General features: G+C 35.7%; 1 protein-coding gene across 1 annotated transcript in view; it reads right to left on the minus strand.

The window, feature by feature from the left end:
• The window catches only part of DNAJC15 (DnaJ (Hsp40) homolog, subfamily C, member 15), a gene marked incomplete at its 5' end in the record, with an annotated part of 51,227 nt that overhangs the window by 31,875 nt on the left and 1,112 nt on the right, over positions 1-18,240 (minus strand). The window contains 3 exons of the mRNA XM_008584743.1: positions 1,552-1,622; positions 7,056-7,132; positions 16,727-16,800. Coding sequence (XP_008582965.1) covers positions 1,552-1,622; positions 7,056-7,132; positions 16,727-16,800 — 222 coding nt within the window. The remainder of the gene's footprint in view (positions 1-1,551; positions 1,623-7,055; positions 7,133-16,726; positions 16,801-18,240) is intronic.

An 18,240-nucleotide genomic window follows, 5' to 3' on the forward strand; every position in this document is an offset into this window, starting at 1 on the left:
AAAAAAAAAAAAAAAAAAAAAAAAAAAAAAAAAAAGGTTATTACGTTAAAAACCATAAACAAAAAGGTCTTTAGAAACAAATCCTTCATTTTGTATATGATAAAACAGACATTTGGAAACGGGATGGGACTGTTCAAGGGCACGATGCTAGCTGGACGGCAGACGACACAGCAAATGCTGGCTTCCTGCTCCCAGGTCCATTCTCTCACACCCAGCTACCCACGCAGGGCCAGATGGGAGGATACTATTAGTAAGCATACTACAGTCAACAATACCACGTCTTATAGATACACTATCTCAGAAGAAATCAAGTAATTCTTTAAACACCACTGGCTCATAAGATACACAAATATTTTCTTTCTTATTAAAGGTACCTAAAAATACATATTCTCTTAGATACATTTTAGAACTTGCTTCATTGCCAGCAGGCACAATCAACAACCTGTCAATCATCTGAAAGACATGAGTGCTTGATCCTACTGCAATCAATCAAAGAAGGGCATTCACTTGACCTGCAAGGGACAGAGGATGTCTGGGAGACAGAAAGCTCCAAAGAGACACTTAAACACGTTTCTCTAGCTCACAATGCAAAGTAAATTAGTTGAGTGGATCTTTCAGTAACTGCTGAAGCTGTTTAGAAATTTTAAGCAAAACCACTTTTTAAAGTTTATTCTCTTGTTTATTCACACTAAAGAACAGCAAGTGCAAAAACCAACAGAGATGATGTTTTAGTGAAAAGGATTTCTATAGTAAGTAATTAAGTGAGAAAGCTGAAAAAGAATGCCTTATTTTGGTATTGGTTAGGATAGACAGAAATCCAAAATTTCTTTTTAATTTTTTTCAAAATGATTAGAAAACTGAAAGTATACAAATAAGAATCCAAGAATCTTTACTCTCCTCCCCCCTTTGACTTCTGAAATACAGTGCAACTCTCTACCATCTGTTATTTTAAAGCAGAAACAGTAATGAACATATGGGCTTTCTCTCTCAAGCAGCTGTAGTGTAGTTAAAGTTATAATAATTGTCTTCCTGTAAGATAAATTTACATTAAAAACCTGGCCAGTTAAAAACAAATGGCTCAGCCTCAGAGCCTTCCAGAATAAAATTAAGAAATTCAGAATCATTTATGACATATTACATCAGAGATTTAGAGGAAATCCTCGAAATCCTGTTTTTATGTTTAAGGTTAAATAAAGATAATTCATGATGCCCAAATCAGCTTGTACAACCGAAGAGTTGACAACTCATGTCTTCCTTGTTGACCAAGATAGTAAGAGCATCAAAGGGTTCAGATACACATACATAAAACCAGTATACTAGTTCTAAGAACCAGTAACTAAGTTCGTGAAAGCTGGTAATTTAAATTCACTACCTCTGTGAGTCACTGAACTCCTATCTAAAGGCTTGTTTATTCATGAAAAAAATCACAATACATGTGGCACACAAACTTCCATCTCAGCTACATATCATTTATAATGAGTCTGATCAAAATGAAAGGAATTCACAACATATTCTGATTCACATACTATGAAAAACAGGAATTCTACTTACCTTTATCTGGGTGATTCAAAATCATGATTCTCCTGTGAGCTGTTCTAATCTTGGCTTTGCCAGCAGATGGGCTGTAAAAAGAAATTAAAGTGCTTATAATAAATAGCGCCAAGTGCAGATTATAAATTAATGGCTTATACGGGTTTCAAGAAATTAAAAACTAATGAGAATTTCACCATCTTGTGGACAAATATAAAATTACAGCTTTCCATTCAATTCCCCTAACCATCAAATAAGTCATTGATTTAATTCTGCATGTGCTTTTCTTCAGTCCTTTGTAATGGCAGTCCTTATTCTCAATCAATTCAAAAAATAAAACACAATATATAGGTTAAGGGAGTCATACTCTGCAGACTATACTACTGTACATTTGAAAACTTATGCTTCTAAGTTATTTGGCGGCAAGGCTATATATGTAACTGAGAAATATTTGGATGCCAGAGCTAGACTGCTAGATTTTAATTCTAGCACTATCTTATAAGACTGGGTAAACTTGGTCAAATTTTTAACTTCCTAGTGCTTCAGTTTCCTCATTATAAAATAGGGCTAGTAACAACATATTCCTCATAGAGCAAATGTAAGGATTAGATGAGTTAATGCCTACAAAGTGCTAGCACAGTGCCTGGCAAGTACCAAGTGCTCCACAATAGTTACCTTTTATTATTATGTTTACCAGGGATCTAAAAATCCCTTATACTCATAGTTTATTTAACTTTATGAGAAAAGCTTGGCTGTTAGAGCTATGCTGTAAATAAAAATTAAAGAAGAAAGTTAAACAAACCTAAAATTATTTTGGTAAAACCTAATTTATTCAGTATTGGAAATGTTTCTCATTAGTACATTTTCCAGGCAAGGAAAAAAAAATTAACGCTAACAACAAAATCCTACCTATTGCTGTGCTATCTTATCTAAGCTACCTAACTTTTCTGGGCCTCAAATAAGGATAATAATAGCTGACTTGAAGTACAGTGTAGTTGTTGTGAAATTCAAAATGACTTAATTTGTATGGATAAACCACACTGCAGTCATAAAATATACATATTTTTAGAGTTATTCAGACATAGGTTCAAAATCTTGATTCCACCACTCTTTAACTATACAACTTTGTCTTACTTAAACTCTCTGAGTTATAAATTTTCTCTTTGTGCAATGTGCATAATAAAACCTACCTCCTAGGATTATTTTAAAGATAAATTAAATAATATAAGTAAAATGATTAGCATGACCTAGCACACAGTTAGTGTGCAAACAGTAGTTATTACAGATATAAAGGATGCTTATGAAAATGTATTAAATATTTGCTACTTTTAAAAAATGGAGTATGCATAACCTAATTTAACACTTCTTGAATGACTCAGAAGCATTATTACTAATATAAGTGAAATACAAAGAAACCCTCAAGATGTGCAGAGGTTTATTTGCCCTTCTACTAAATGGACCTAGCATGCTATCTACTTAAGTTCTTCTGTCCATTTTGAATAATGCCTCATTGGATTTCAATCCTTGATTCCGTTAGTGTTTCGATCTCTAGCAGTCCCTTACCGGTTACCTGCTACTTCTAATCTCCTGCAGGTAAGTAACACATCACCAAGAATGATAAAAGTGCTATTAACTGCTGAATAAGCACATAAAATATTCTTCCGTGAATAAAATAAGTAAGCCTTTTTATATAAAGACTTAGGGTATTCCTTTTGGTATAGAAGTCTTTTGGGAGACCATTTCGAACTTACTTTTTGGCTTGTAGGTACCTCCCGGATAGACAATCAGACATTGTCTGATTAGAAAGACTACTGAATTTGAGAAAGTAACTATTCAAAATTGTACCAGGGCTTCGAATACTACATTATTTAACTACCTATTAAGAAATGGAAAACACATTTCTTTGAAAAATTCTAATAAGATTTAGTTTCCTATGGTTAATATACATTTATTATCCCCTTTTCTGGTGCTCTATAGCACTTCTTTCCTTTATTAGTTATGTTTTCTAGTTGTTCTGTATATATTTCTCATGTCTCCTTAGATTCTAAATTTCTTAAAGGCAGAAGCTATAATTTGCATCTTAAAATAGTATCTAGGACCGTATATGCAATAGGTGTTTAATGCATTTTATACCACCCTCCAAAAGGAAATGACTGTAAAAAGGTAAACTCTTTGAAAGAACAAAGGCTCTATATTAACAAACACTATCATTATAAAGAATATGGTAATACAAAAAAATTTTAAGTTTAAAAAGGGGAAAGTTTAAAAACCTTATTCCATAAAGCTAATCAAATATGGCCCACTAGATGACAATATAAATTCGGTAAAATCCAAATTTTTGTTGTACATTTTTTTGAGAATATATGGTAAGTGGAATCTTCTTCTGAATATTAATTTTAATTGGGCACATAAGACAAAGTTTGATAATCACTTCTGTCAAAATTATCCTTGAAAATCAATTACATTGGCTATAAAAAAATAGTACACATGATTTTGCATATAAAACTCCATGAAGTATTATGCTCAGCCAACCACTTAACTAGATTAAAGTAAAAATGCAAGAAAGAAAAGTTCATATGCACAAGTAGGGGCATTAAAAACATTCTGCCTTTAAGATAATAATCATCAGACTCCTATTGGTGAACTTTCTGGATGAAAGAAGTATTCTTGTTTGCTTGCAGGTTTATTCCCTTTTTGTTATTGCTGTATTAGTTTCTAGAACTTTAGCTACATTTTAATACATTTGTTTGTTGCTGTAAAGATTGAACAAGATGGGAGAATCCCAGTTTTTAAACTCAGTATAAAAATTAAATGTAACTGTGAAAAATACCTCCAATATATATAATTTCACAATGAAACTGAAAATATAACTTTAGGGCTGACTGGTTAGCTCACTTGGTTAGAGCATGGTATTGGTAACACCAAGGTAAAGGGTTTGGATCCCTGTACCGGCCAGCCACAAAAAAAAAAAAAAGTAATTTAAAATATCATGTTACTTAGATCAGGGATTTCAAACTGTGCTCCCTGGAGTGCATTTGCCTGGCAGTGGTTGAGTGGGGTGTGTGGAACTGAGTGGTGTCCCCTAACCCTGTGGCAAATCGAGCAGTTTTCAATTTCCCTGTGGCAAATTAAAAGTTTTGGTTTCATCTTTTTTTACTGTTGGGATTTTGAATAACATTTGGTTTTTAAAAGTTCCACAGAAGTTTTTTAGAAAGTTTGAAAATCACAAATGTGAATCATTTCAGACAATATCAGGTTTAACAATAGTTTTCCTGGGCAGCTCAGTAAAATATTTTAGGGTTTTTGTTACAGACAAGAGTTATAATGCAAAAAATTAATTTTTTGTAAGGAAAAACATAGAGCAAAGATTCAAATATACATCTTAGCAAACAATCACCATTAAATGCAAGATGTAAGAATATGTAGAATCTTCCAGTAGCACACAGAGTATTTTTCTTTAACAGGGTATCAACAAGATCAACTCCATTTTGCCTTTTCCTTCTTGTTATATAGTGTACATAGTTTAAGACTTAATGATCATAGAAAATGAAACCATAGCAATGTGGTGGAAGTATCTTGTCATAATCAATACTGCTTGACTGAAAGAGTTAGAGGAAAGCAGATAAGTTTTACCTTTCCATTTATGTGTTAGGGGCGTTACTTAGCTTCTGTATTCGTGATAAAGAGGAGGAGAAAGAAGCGAACATTAATTCAGTACCTGTTATTTGATAGGCACTTTACATAAAAGGTATCATCTATCATTCTTATATTATTCCAACAAGATAGAATATTATTAATCCCAATTCAAAAATGTAGAAACTGAAGTGCAGAAAAGCCAAAAAATAATTTGACCAAGACCACACAATGCAATGCCTAAGTGGCATACTCAGGATAAGGTTCTGCTTTGCTTAGCTGACATTTATTGTGTAGTTACTGAATGCCATGTTTTGTGTTAAGAATTTAATGTGCATTATACAATCTTCATAGCAACCCAATGCAGTAGAAACTAGTGTTATTTCTATTTTACAGATGATGAAACTGAGGTGGTAGTGGTAAAATTGGTATTCATACACAGATCCACTTCATTCATACTGAGAGTCTGTGCTCTTAACCAGTGCATTTTCCTTGAGAATTTTACACAACTTCCAGTTCAATGGGATAAAACTTTATAACCATGTATCTTAAGAGAACTCAAAAATACAGTCAACTCCTAATTATCTGTCATAACAACAGAAGTGTCTTGGATGTTGTTATATGATATCCTCAAAATCTTTTGTGTTTGGTTTTATAAGGTATTTATACTCACATTTCAAGACAATGAATGAAATGTAGGGGAGGCCATTATAAGTTCAAGAAAAATACAATGTCATTCTGAGTAATATCAAACAAGGAATAGTTAGCAATATAGCTAACTAACTTCCTTAACTAGTTCCCCTGCTTAAAATCATTTCCTATTCCTATTCTCTAAAAAGGAGAGATCTCATTTTTTCTTAAATTTAAATAAAGCAACAAGCTAAATTAAGCCCCCTACCCTTTCTTGTTTTTCTTGCTAGGTCATAAGAAATAATAAAATGCTTTGGCTTAAAAAAAATCTGTTTATCTGTAAGAGATAAAAACATTTTGGTCAAAATGAATTAATTAATTTAAAAAATAAATTTGTCAGTATATGACTTTTATTATCTATTCTGCTTAATTATGTTGATTAAATCACCAGAAGATTTGTTGCAGATAACATATTGTAACCAACCCCCACAAAAATTAGCGAGTGGGCTCTAAGGGAACATAAGGTAAACAGATGAATACAGTTGCTGGTAAATCTGTAGTAGGGAAAAACACTCCTAACATTAAGTGTTAAATGATACCACACAACAATCACACAATATCACTAACTTTGTCCTATACGCTTCAAAGTTAGACCATAAATGGACACTAAGGGACACAAGTACAATAAAATGCTAGATGTCAAATTGTGAAAGTAGAAAAGAATTGTGAAATAGATCCTGCATTATCATGAAAAGTATGATACAAATCAAATTATAAAACAGTCCAGAGAATTCGGTGTCACAATAAAGGATATTTTGATTGACTGATTTCAAACTTTAATATTCTTTTTTTTTTTTTTTAAAGATGACCGGTAAGGGGATCTTAACCCTTGACTTGGTGTTGTCAGCACCACGCTCAGCCAGTGAGCTAACCGGCCATCCCTATATAGGATCCGAACCCATGGCCTTGGTGTTATCAGCACCACACTCTCCCGAGTGAGCCACAGGCCGGCCCCAAACTTTAATATTCAAATATAATAGCAACTTGTTAAAGAATAAAGACAGATCACAAGTTTGCCTGAGTTTTTTTTAGGGGAAGTGGGACACTCTTTTAGATTTGAATCTTAAAATGTAAAAATGTGATTTTTCTCCTCTGCCTCCTACTATAATTGTAAACATAAGAAGGACCTTACTGTAACATTTTCTCCTATTGGAAGACAAGCTTAGCCACATAACAAAATAATACTTATGCAGCACACCTACCTTACACCTAAAATAAGACTAGCTTCTCGTTTACTCATTTTCGTTTCAAATCCTCCTTTATAGTAGGATGAAAGGGTCTGTACAGTAAAGAAAGAGAAAGAAATAATTAGTTCCATGCATAAGGTTCCATGATCTCAATCCCATCACACAGCTACAGTAATAGTAAAGCATTTTACTAGAAGTCAACTTGAAATTGTGGTGGGTAAAGCACCAATGACCCTTTTCAAAACTCTGACAGGCGAACATTTAAAAAATATCAACAACTGTTTTCACTTTATAAAATATATTAGTTTTTCTATACTGAGCTATAAATGAAGGAACAAAAGAGATAAGTAGAAGCAAAATGCTTTAACTTTTTCAAAGCTCTGCAGTACTTTTCTCATTGGATAACCTTGACCAAATCATTTAAGGTTGACACAGTAGATACCAGCCATCTAGACTGGCCAACAAAGAAAGAAGGGAAAGGACTGACAAAGTGGGGAGTGTGTCACTATAGCAGACAGGCAAGCCAAGAGAGGCTGGGAAACTGGACTGAAAGGTCAATGTGATTACTTGGCTTCTGGTCAAGATGGCATAATAGATGGTCCCCAGCATCACTCTCTCCCACAAATCAACCAACTTACAACTATTAAAAAGCAATGACAGCCAAACTGGGGCCGCTAGTGCTCAAGGGAAGAGGAAGAGAGACCTACGGAGTGCATAAAGGCAGGAGAAGCCACGATGAGAGAAAGAAAGGATCACTCCACCATTTCAAATCCCAGCCGCTTCAAGTCTGGAGCTGGTGAGCACATGGAGCAAGAGTTAGCAAAAGCCACAGCTGTGCCCTTCGGATGGAGACGCTTGAAGGCGGCAGGGGTGAAGAGGGCTTTGGTGGCCCTCAGGGCAGCAAGACCACTAAGAGGGTTCCTGTGGACCCACAGAGGAGCAAGGAGCCACAGACAACTGAAATAAGGAGCCACTCAGAGGCAGGTGAGTCATCACAAGGGACTGTAGCATGGCCCATCCCATGGGAAGTGTTTGAAGTGCAGGTGGTGGGGAGACAGGTCTATCAGGGGAACATTGGGGCACAGCATGGACACATGATCTGCCATCCAATCAGCACAGGCCCACTCAGTGGTATTGGTCAGGAATACAGAACTGTAGGAGGTGCAGTTGGCTGAAAAGACTGAGGCCCAGACCAGAGTTTCCACACAACCCAGGTGTACCAGACCTCAGAAGACCCGAAAATACGTACAAGGTCAACAATTAAAACCTAAGCTACACAAAACACCCTCCCAAGAGAATCAGCAGCAAAGCAGCAATTTAGCTCTACAGGGCTCAAGTGCTGGTCTACACAGGAAGTTCCCCCATTTTAGAAGTAAGCAAAGGACAACAAATTAGTTCTGGTGCAGAGTTTAAGTGGTAGGAACAGCTAATAATCCAACACAGGACTGAAAAACAAAATACCCACAGATCAAAAACAAAGTCTGATATTAACTAGCAAAGGTCTAACACCCCCAAAGAACACCTATGAAACCTAGAAGGACAGGAAGCCCCCTGGACTCCCAAGCCAGGATGGTGGAGGGCCACAGGCCTCAGCCACACCCCCCAACGACTATACCCAGACCAGCGATGACCTCCAGGCCACCACAGGAAGTGACCCAAGCTCTCAAGCTGGGGCAATAGGGAGCCGAGGACTTCAGCCACATACCCCTGACATCCACAACCAGCCCAGTGACGACCACTGAGCTGCTGCAGGAAGTGACCCAAGATCCTGTAAAGTGGCGGGCAAAGGGCTTTGTCCACAGCCCCCGACACCCACAACCAGCCCAGCAATGACCACCCAGCAGCAGCTAGAAACACTTTGGGCTCTCAAGCCGGGGTGGTAGGGGCCAAGGGCTTCAGCCACCCCCCTCCCCTGACATCTGCAACCAGCCCAGCAAGGACAGAACCACCACTGGAAGCCCTCTGGTCTCCCCTTCAGGAATGAGGGAGCTGCCACAGGCCTCAACCATACCCTCCTTCCTCCTCCCACCCTATTTCCTTCCACCTTCTCCGCTCCCTCTCTCCCCCAACTGCTCTGCAACAACTTATTAGAATGTAAAAAATAATAATATTAATAAATAAACTTGGGCCGGCCCGTGGCTCACTCGGTAGAGTGCGGTGCTGATAACACCAAGGCCATGGGTTCGGATCCCATATAGGGATGGCCGGTTTGCTCACTGGCTGAGCGTGGTGCTGACAGCACCAAGCCAAGGGTTGAGATCCCCTTACCGGTCATCTTTTAAAAAAATAAATAAATAAATAAATAAATAAATAAACTTAAAAAAAAACAGAAAGGGCAAGGTGGCTGGAGAGGCAATGTGGCTGGAGGACGGGAGGATTAGAGAGGTAATCTAGGCCAGATTGTGAACAGCCTTGTAAGCAATGGAAAGAATTTAGGATTTTATTCTAAGTGGGAAGAGAAGCCGGAGCACTAGAGTAACACAATTGTACTTTGTTTTGAAAGGATTATTCTGACTACTGTGTGGAGAATAGAAAGAAGGTGCAAGGGTGGAAGCAGGAGACCAGTTAAGAGAACATAACAATAACTGTCCAGGCAAGAGATGATGATGGTATAAACCATGATGGTCGCAGAGGACATAGTATAAAGTGGTCAGACTCTGGATATATTTTGAAAGCAGAACCATCATTTGCTCAGTGGACTGAACATGAGATATGAGAAAAAGAGAGGAATTAAGTATGATGTAGAGGACACAGTTATGCGCTGCCCAGTCCCTCAGGAGTGAAGGACTTACTCCTCAGAAATGGGGGCTTACTGTGAGCAGATGGTGCTCAGCTCTCAAGACTCTTTAGGAATTGCCTTGCCTGAAGAAAGTCAAGCTCGTGTCTCCTTCCCAGGGCAGCCCATATCTAATGACTGGTTGACATGGGGTATAAACATTGTAGTTTATACTCAACTGGTTAAGTATCTGCAAATATTCTAAAATCCAAAAAAATTCAAAATCTAAAACACTCTGGTCCCAAGCATTTCAAATAAGGGTTACTCAACCTATATTCCCAGTTTCAAATAATTTACAATTCAATAAGAAAACAAAACAAATACCCCTTCACCCTCCACACAAGTTTTGATGGGAGGAAGGGAATCGAATTGGTTAAATATACATATTAACCTGGACAAATTTTATATCTCTCTAAACATATGTAGAATATGCACGTATATAGAGAGATGGAGAGATAGGGATGGAGACAGAGACAGAGATGGAGATGGAGATGAAAAGGAATAGGAGACTTAACAGAAGAAGAGGGAAGAAGGACTGGTTTAAAGCTTCCTCTCAGGAAACCAAAATTTTTACTCAATACATACCTTACTACCTAAATGAAAGCTGATTAGTTGGTTTAGTTAAGGCAAAACAGAAGTATCATTAACTTGATCCACAGTAGTCATTTCTACAGGAGCATAATTTGTTCTTATTTTGTTTTAAAATCATGCTTGAGTCTAATGAATAGAGTAATTCTTTACTGAGGAAAAAGTATTTCTATGAGTCTTTATTTACCTTAGGGAGCTCTAAAATTTTGAGTCAGCATAATAAAGAAGAAAAACTGGTGATGTCTCACGAACAGTCATTTCCACTATAGTCACAAAGCTCATTAACCTTAAAAGCAGGTATTGGTATCCAAGCAATTTTTTTACTTTCAGTTCTGCCCAGATGGAAATGGAGTCTCAGAAAAGGCTACTTAAAAATCTAGTGTCTGGAAGAAGTTCATACCCTAGAAAACTGACTTTATTATATTAGTAACTCAATCTGTACATAAATGGTCATCACAACCCTTCTAAAAAAACTAGATCATTTTGAGGGTAGAAATTTAATATCTAGGGGTTGTATACAGAGCAGTAGAACAAAGAGAAAAAAAATTGCTATGTCACTCAACTACTAGAATATTTGCACATTTCTTCAGAGAAAATCATGCCTTCTAAACTTGCATGAAATTTAGGTTTTGCATTACACGATTTTAAATAGAAGAAACTTATCACAGTATTTTAATCTATTGTTATGTTTAAATTAATATGTGTCATTAGCAAGCACAAAATTGTAAATCTGTACCCCTCACCCCTCATAAAGTGTAACTAAAAGGCCCTTTTAAGCTTGAAAATATGCCAATATCGCATTACATTAGGATATACACACACGAGGCACTGCAGACCATTTTCTGACATCAGTGGGTCAAAGGAAATGTTTAGATCCATAAATAAGCTTACTATAAAGAATAACTATATCATCAAATAGAAGAAGTAGATGGTTATATTTTTCTAATAGGATTTCCAAGAACAGAAACAGTGGTATTCCACTAGTTTCATGATGCTATCTATTCGAAACACACCCTGGACCTTTTCCATTCATAATGTATATATAAACAACAGATATAAAGATCATTTTCCTTTTAAAATTAGCATTAAACACTGTAGTGCCATGTTATCAGATGAGATATGAAATAACCAAGTTAAACCAGGGTATTCATTAGCTAATTCATTCAGTCAATAGTTTGAAACATAAAAGTCCTCCAGTCAACCAGAGAGAACTATATCATTCTATAATCTTAAAAGAAGAAATACATTTACTATAAATGACAAACTTCTATTATTTACAATAATCTATTTGATTTATAGAGCCATAGAAGGATGATTTTAATTAGTACATATTTCCATGAATTTTGCTTCACCATAAAATAGAAGTCTCATTTTTAAAAATTCAAATAAATCAACAAATTTATATTCAAATAAATCAACGAATTTACAAATAAAAACTTAAAAGCCTCAAATGAAGATGAATGACTCAGGTTTTCTCCCTAGGAAGAAAATTAAGGGTTATTAGACACTAGCTGAGTCAATAATATACATCAATACATTAAAAAGCAAGCAAAAGGACACTGGTTCGAAAGAACAGACTTTTGCTTTTCAATGTGCCTTTGAAATGAGAAAAGAGATTTTAAATAAGAAAAAATCTATAATAGGCCTAGAAAACAAGACAAGGAACAAGCAGCAAACCAGAAAATTTAGAGAAATGTTAGAAGATTGAAAACAGGTAAGATTTCATGTACAGAAAAAAAAATCACAACAGTCCCAAACACCAGGGGAAAGAAGAAACCCTTCTCAGGAAGGCAAGAAGAAAAGACTAAATTTAAACTTAAATACAAAAATAGCATTAAATCAGAACAGCAGAGACAGACCATCCCTACTTCACTAATATAGAGCACAAGGGACCTTGCACCCTTATGCATATGTCTGGGATGCATCTTACTCTGGGTGGTAGTCTCCAAAAGAAGCAAAGGGAAGAACCAGAAGATCTCATTTCAGAACCCAGAAGGCCAGGGACAGGGACATGTATGCCAAGGAGTAAAATATACATAATGTTCGACCTCTCCTGGACTCCAGAGGTCCCAAGCCTCTGATCTCCTTGATTTGGAAGACATGCCAGTTGACAAACTCACCTGTGTATACACAGCCCACTGTCAACCCTCCCATTCTATTAAGCCATTGAAGCAAGTCTACCATCCTGCTGAAGAAAGCTGACAGCACTGCTTATATTAATCACTTTAGTTTTTGAAAATATAAACCAACAGCCAAGGATCATCAGGCATTTGAACAAACCCAGTATCATAGGGGTAAGAAAAAAAAAAAAAGAAGAACCAAGATGAACAAATAACAATTGGCTTTGGAGGAAGGAGATAAATAATGAAGCAGAAGAGAATTTGGCAAATTAGTGTCTTTAGAGATATTCAAAAGAATATAGCATCCATAAAAAAATGGGTTGCTATAGAACATTAACATCGAAGAATTCTTAAAAATTAAAAAATTACTGATGTAAAATATTCCAAGAATGAACTAAATAACATAGGCACTGCTAAAGCCCAACCTGGTGACCTGTAAAATAAGCTTTGGAAATACTGTAGAACGTAAAGCTAAAAAGATAAAGAGATGGAAAATAAGAGATAAAGAAAGAGACACAGAGGATACATTCATAAGTCCAACATCTTCTAATAGGAGCTCCAGGTGCAGAGAAGAAAGACAATGAAGGGAAAAGGTAATTAAAGAAAAAATGTAAGAAAGTCTTACAGATCAAAAGATAATTTTCAAATAAGTTAAGGCTCACTAAGAATTTTTGCGAAATTTCAGCTCGATAATAAAGAGAAAATTCTAAAACTTCCAGAGTTTAAAAAACAAACATCACCAAAAACTAAACACCAAAAATAAACAACAAAGGAAAACCAAAACAAGTTGCATGAAATTTAGGTTATGGAATAATAATAATAATAACATCAGAAAAGCCAGCTATGAGGCGAGGGAATGCAGGAATAGTCTCAGCAGAGATTTCTGTCCTCCTCTAATGCTGGCTTCACTAGATTTCAAGGCGCTAGCAGCTAACTGATAATTAACAGTGAGAACAAAAGAAACAAACTGTTTAACAGAGAAGAACGTAAAACATTTACCATCTAAGCACTCTACATGAAAAATTTACTCTAGGCAGTATTCCAGCAAAATGAAAAAATATATATAAGAGAAAGACGAGAATTAGGAACAAGATGTTAAAGCTTTGAGGAAGCAAATAAAGGTTTAAATATTATGAAAAGAGAACTCACTGGAACTAGAGCCTTAGACATTCTCCTTTGAATGATAGAGATTTAGTGACACAAGATTACAGTTCCTATTTTCTTAGTATCCTTATTTGATTCAATAATTAATAATATTTATAAAATCAAAACTCTATAAATGCTGTGTTTATGAAGCTTGACACTTGTGATTCATTAGTGCCAAGAGAAAGTATGCAGATATTTCATTTCTCAGTTTCCCTGGAGTGATTTTTTTTTTTTTTTTGATGGCTGGCGAGTTTGGGGATCCAAACCCTTGACCTTGGTGTTAACACAGAGCTCTAACCAATTGAATTAGCTGGCCAACCCCCTCCCTGGAGTGATTAATATTTAAGGAATTGTTCTAAAAAATTTGTATAGCTGAGGTAGAATTATAATGATAATGATGATGATGATGGTGAAGATATTCTAAGATGCTTTATTGCAAACTACAAAAGTAGTACTTTGTGAAAAAGAAGAATGAGCCAAATTCATCAAAAGCCACATTTCTTACCTTGAGTCCCACAAAGGAGAGGGGAATTGGGGTGGGGGTGAGCACACATCATTTCCCTCTTCTTAAGAAATGCAGGTACCAGGCTCAGTACACCCATTACAATCTCTTGAACTACACTACCTTTTCTGTGAGCCTTTTACTGAGCAGTGAAAATTTTCCCATTTTCATACTCTCTCTTCTTTTATGATGTTAAATAATGTAGTTCCACACAGCTTGGAAGATTTCTATTTATGGTGTACATATACCTACTGAAGATCACCATGACAGAAATGATTTCTGAAATTCTCTCTCCATTTATTATTTATAAACACAAACAATGTTTACTTAAAACACGAAGTCACTGTGTGCATTACTATCACTCTATTTCAAGCCACCATTATCTATCACCTGGACTATCACAAAACTCTCTTAACTGGTTTCACAGCTTCTACTCAGGCTCACTAGTCTACACTCTATGCAGCAGGCACAGTGATATCCTAAAATGCAAATCACATTGCCCCCTGCTCGAAATCTTCCAAAGGCTTTCTATTACACTGAAAGTCAAATATGAAGATTTTTTCATAGTCTGTTAGGCCCTAAGGGATCTTAACCCAAGCTACCAATAGTCCCTTCATGGACTCTGCCAGAGTTACTCTTGCTGTGAAGCTCATTTCCACTTCAGAACCTCTGCAGTGTTCCTACCTCCTAGAAAGTTTTTTCTTCGGATGCTCACATGGTCTGCTCCCTCATCTTCTACCTGACCTGACTAATATAAAGATTTCTTTCTGCTATTATTCTTTAACCTCTTACCCTGATTTGGTTTTCTTAAAAGCACTCAACACTTCTACATATTATATATCTTACTGCATTTGTTTATTGTTTATCTCCATTAAAATGTAAACTCCTAAAGGGCAATACCTTTGTGTAGTCTATGACTATATCTCACTGCCTACAACAATGTCTGGCATGCAGTAGGTGCTCAATGAATACAGTTGGCCCTCCGGATCCATGGGTTCTACATCCATGGATTCATCCAACTGCAGATAAAAAATATTCAGAAACAAAAAAATGGATGGTTACATTTATATTGAACATATACAGACTTTTTTTTCTTTTAATTACTCCCTAAACAATAGAGTATAACAACTATTTCTGTAGTGTTTACATCATATTACATATTATAAGTAATCTAGAGATAATTTAAAGTATAAGGGAGGATTTGTGTAGGTTGTATGTAAATACTATGCCACTTTGTATCAGGGACTTGTGCATCCATAAATTTTGGTATTCGTGGAGGGTGTTGGAACCAATCCCCTGCGGACAGTGAGAGTGTGTAGGTTGTATGTAAATACTATGCCACTTTGTATCAGGGACTTGAGCATCCATAAATTTTGGTATTCGTGGAGGGTGTTGGAACCAATCCCCTGCGGACAGTGAGAGACAACTGTACTTACTGAATGAATGCTGAATTCCTATCAATAGTTTAGCCAAATAAAATATAAATAGGTTGCAGATCCCCATACCAGCCAGCTGCCATAAAAAATTTAAAAAATAACATAAATAGGTTTGTTAGAGCATGGTGCTGGTGACACCAAGGTCCAGGGTTTGATCCCTGTTCCAGCCAGCCACCAAAAAAATATAAAAATAATAAATAGGAAAACAGAAAATAAACATATGCTCCCTCTAATCACAGTCATGCATTTATAGGTCTGCAAAATCACTTGCAGTTCTTCTGAACCTAGGTTTAATTATATGTCAGTATGTTATCCTTTGAAAACGTTGTCATTGTTCATGGCTAACTAAGCCTTACAAGCCTGCAATGTCTTTGCTAAAAACAAGCCATTCATTCTCAAATTGCTACAAGCCACGCTGAGCTATCCCAGATCTGCTTCTATTTCTAGAAGTCAATGCTTATGCTGCAGTGCTTCAGTGAGTTTTCTTTGTATTGTCTTCAGTGGTCACAAACCACTGTTCATACTGTAGCATTTAAGGCATCTACTACCACTCATTCTTCACTTACATTTAGTTCACCAGAATAGCTATAATGTTGGTAGACGAATGTATAAGCCCTACAGGACTGGAATCTTATAATTTTATGTTTGTGATGGCCAGGTGTGGTGGTACGCAGGGACTAGTTTCAAATTTCAAGGTGACAAACTCTTGGGTAAGCTCTACCAGGGCAAGGACCGTGTCTGTTTTGTTAACCAGCTATCTATCCCCACTTGCTGGCAAAGGGACTAGAGTGGTATATGACAGGCATTCACTAAATGTTTATTGAATAAATGAACAATGATTAAACAGAGAATATAAGTTACCTCAAAGTTGACGTAATACTACTAAATGGAATATAATAATTAAATGTCAAAACCAGGAATAAGGTTAGATATAAAAATAACATGACCAAGAAACTTAAACTAAATCAATAAATTAGACAAACTCACCAACGATAGAATGAAGGAGGTAAACTTATACAGATGTTTGAAAATCCAAGACATTCTTTAGATTACTTTGAAATATGGCATATAAACAAAAATCAAAATGAGTTTCCTAACTAAAGCCATGTTTAACTTACAGGAGTTGAAATCTTCTTTGCAGTTCCTGTGATTACTTGTTCTAGAGGTTTCCAGATTTGAAATGCATAGCGACCTAAATAGTGAAAGAAATAAAAGCAACTGTATTTTCTATAATCAAAGTCAATCAATACCTTCAAGGTGCTTCCCACAGTACTTCTGATAATTTACTTTTTTTGTGTATGGCTAGCCAGTGAGGGCATTTGAATCTGTGACCGTGGTGTTATAAGACTGTGCTCTAATCAACTGAGCTAACTGGCCAACCCTTGATAGTTTACTTTATATATATTATTTCAATAAAGATTTCAAAATTTATAGTGATATTTGTTCAAATTTCTAATTCATTGAATAGAGGACAAAATATCATTTTAATATCATTATCAGAGCCATTTATCAAATTCCAGTTCATGATTATAAAATCAGAAATTTTCAATATTTAGGAATATCTTACACTTTGTATGATGTTATAGGTCACAAAAAATAATAACCTAGTGCTTTTTCTACAAACTGTGAAGTCCCTTTATGTATAAAAAATACTTATGATACTAAAATGATTAATTGTACTGCTTTTTACAATGATAATTACTTTGAAATATACAGAAAACAAATACTCTTTATGATCTATATGACAGAGGAGTGCTTTTAATGGTGTTATCTCTAAAGTAAAAAAAGCAATTATGTATGAAATATTTACCAAGGATGTTAATTATCAATTTTTCTCACTGAGAATGGCTACTCTTTCTAAAAACTTACTTTTAGTTCTCTCCTTTCTTAGGAATCCTAATCATTAAAACTCCCCTGAATTTTGACAACTAAGAATCAAAAGCAAAACAGGTCCTAAATTACTTTGAGGGCATCAAAGAATAAAATATTATCTGGTTAATTTACCCGTTGCACCCTCATCAGAATGTGTATCTCCTACTAGTGTCTCTTTCTCCAAAAGTCTTGTTAGAAAACCAGTATATGACACTATGGACTTTAATTCAATTTCTAATTATAAGCTTATTTGCAAATCAAGAATTCCAATGGGAAAGTTCAAGTACCTAGATCTTTTAGGGGAGTTCACCACTGACCAGCTGCCAAAAAAAAAAAGAGAAGAGTTTACCTGCCTAAATATATTGTTATTCCTATGAAAACAACATGTTACAGTGAAAGACAAGATGCTTAAGATGGGAAAATGTGAAGTTGCTAATCTAAGTAGGAGATAAAAAGCTCTTGAGATAAATGAGAACAGAGAAGTAAAATCAAACGAGGCCGATTCCCTAATTTGTCCATATCTCTCACCACAAAGATGTCATCTTCCATTTGACGCCATAATAGTACAAAACGTAGCTTTTAAATTACTTCAAAATTCTTCAAAACCATCATAATCAGGCACAGTGACTGACTTCCTGTCTCAGTAAAAAAGAAGTTCAGGGCTTGCATAAGCGACATCTAGAGGTCACTTTAACCACTAGAAGACCTAGTTCCAACATGTCTAAATGTACTTTCTCTTAAATTCTATTATTCAGTTGAA

The sequence above is a fragment of the Galeopterus variegatus genome, unplaced genomic scaffold, assembly GCF_000696425.1.
Source record: "Galeopterus variegatus unplaced genomic scaffold, G_variegatus-3.0.2 Scaffold3362, whole genome shotgun sequence".
Taxonomy (NCBI): Eukaryota; Metazoa; Chordata; class Mammalia; order Dermoptera; family Cynocephalidae; genus Galeopterus; species Galeopterus variegatus.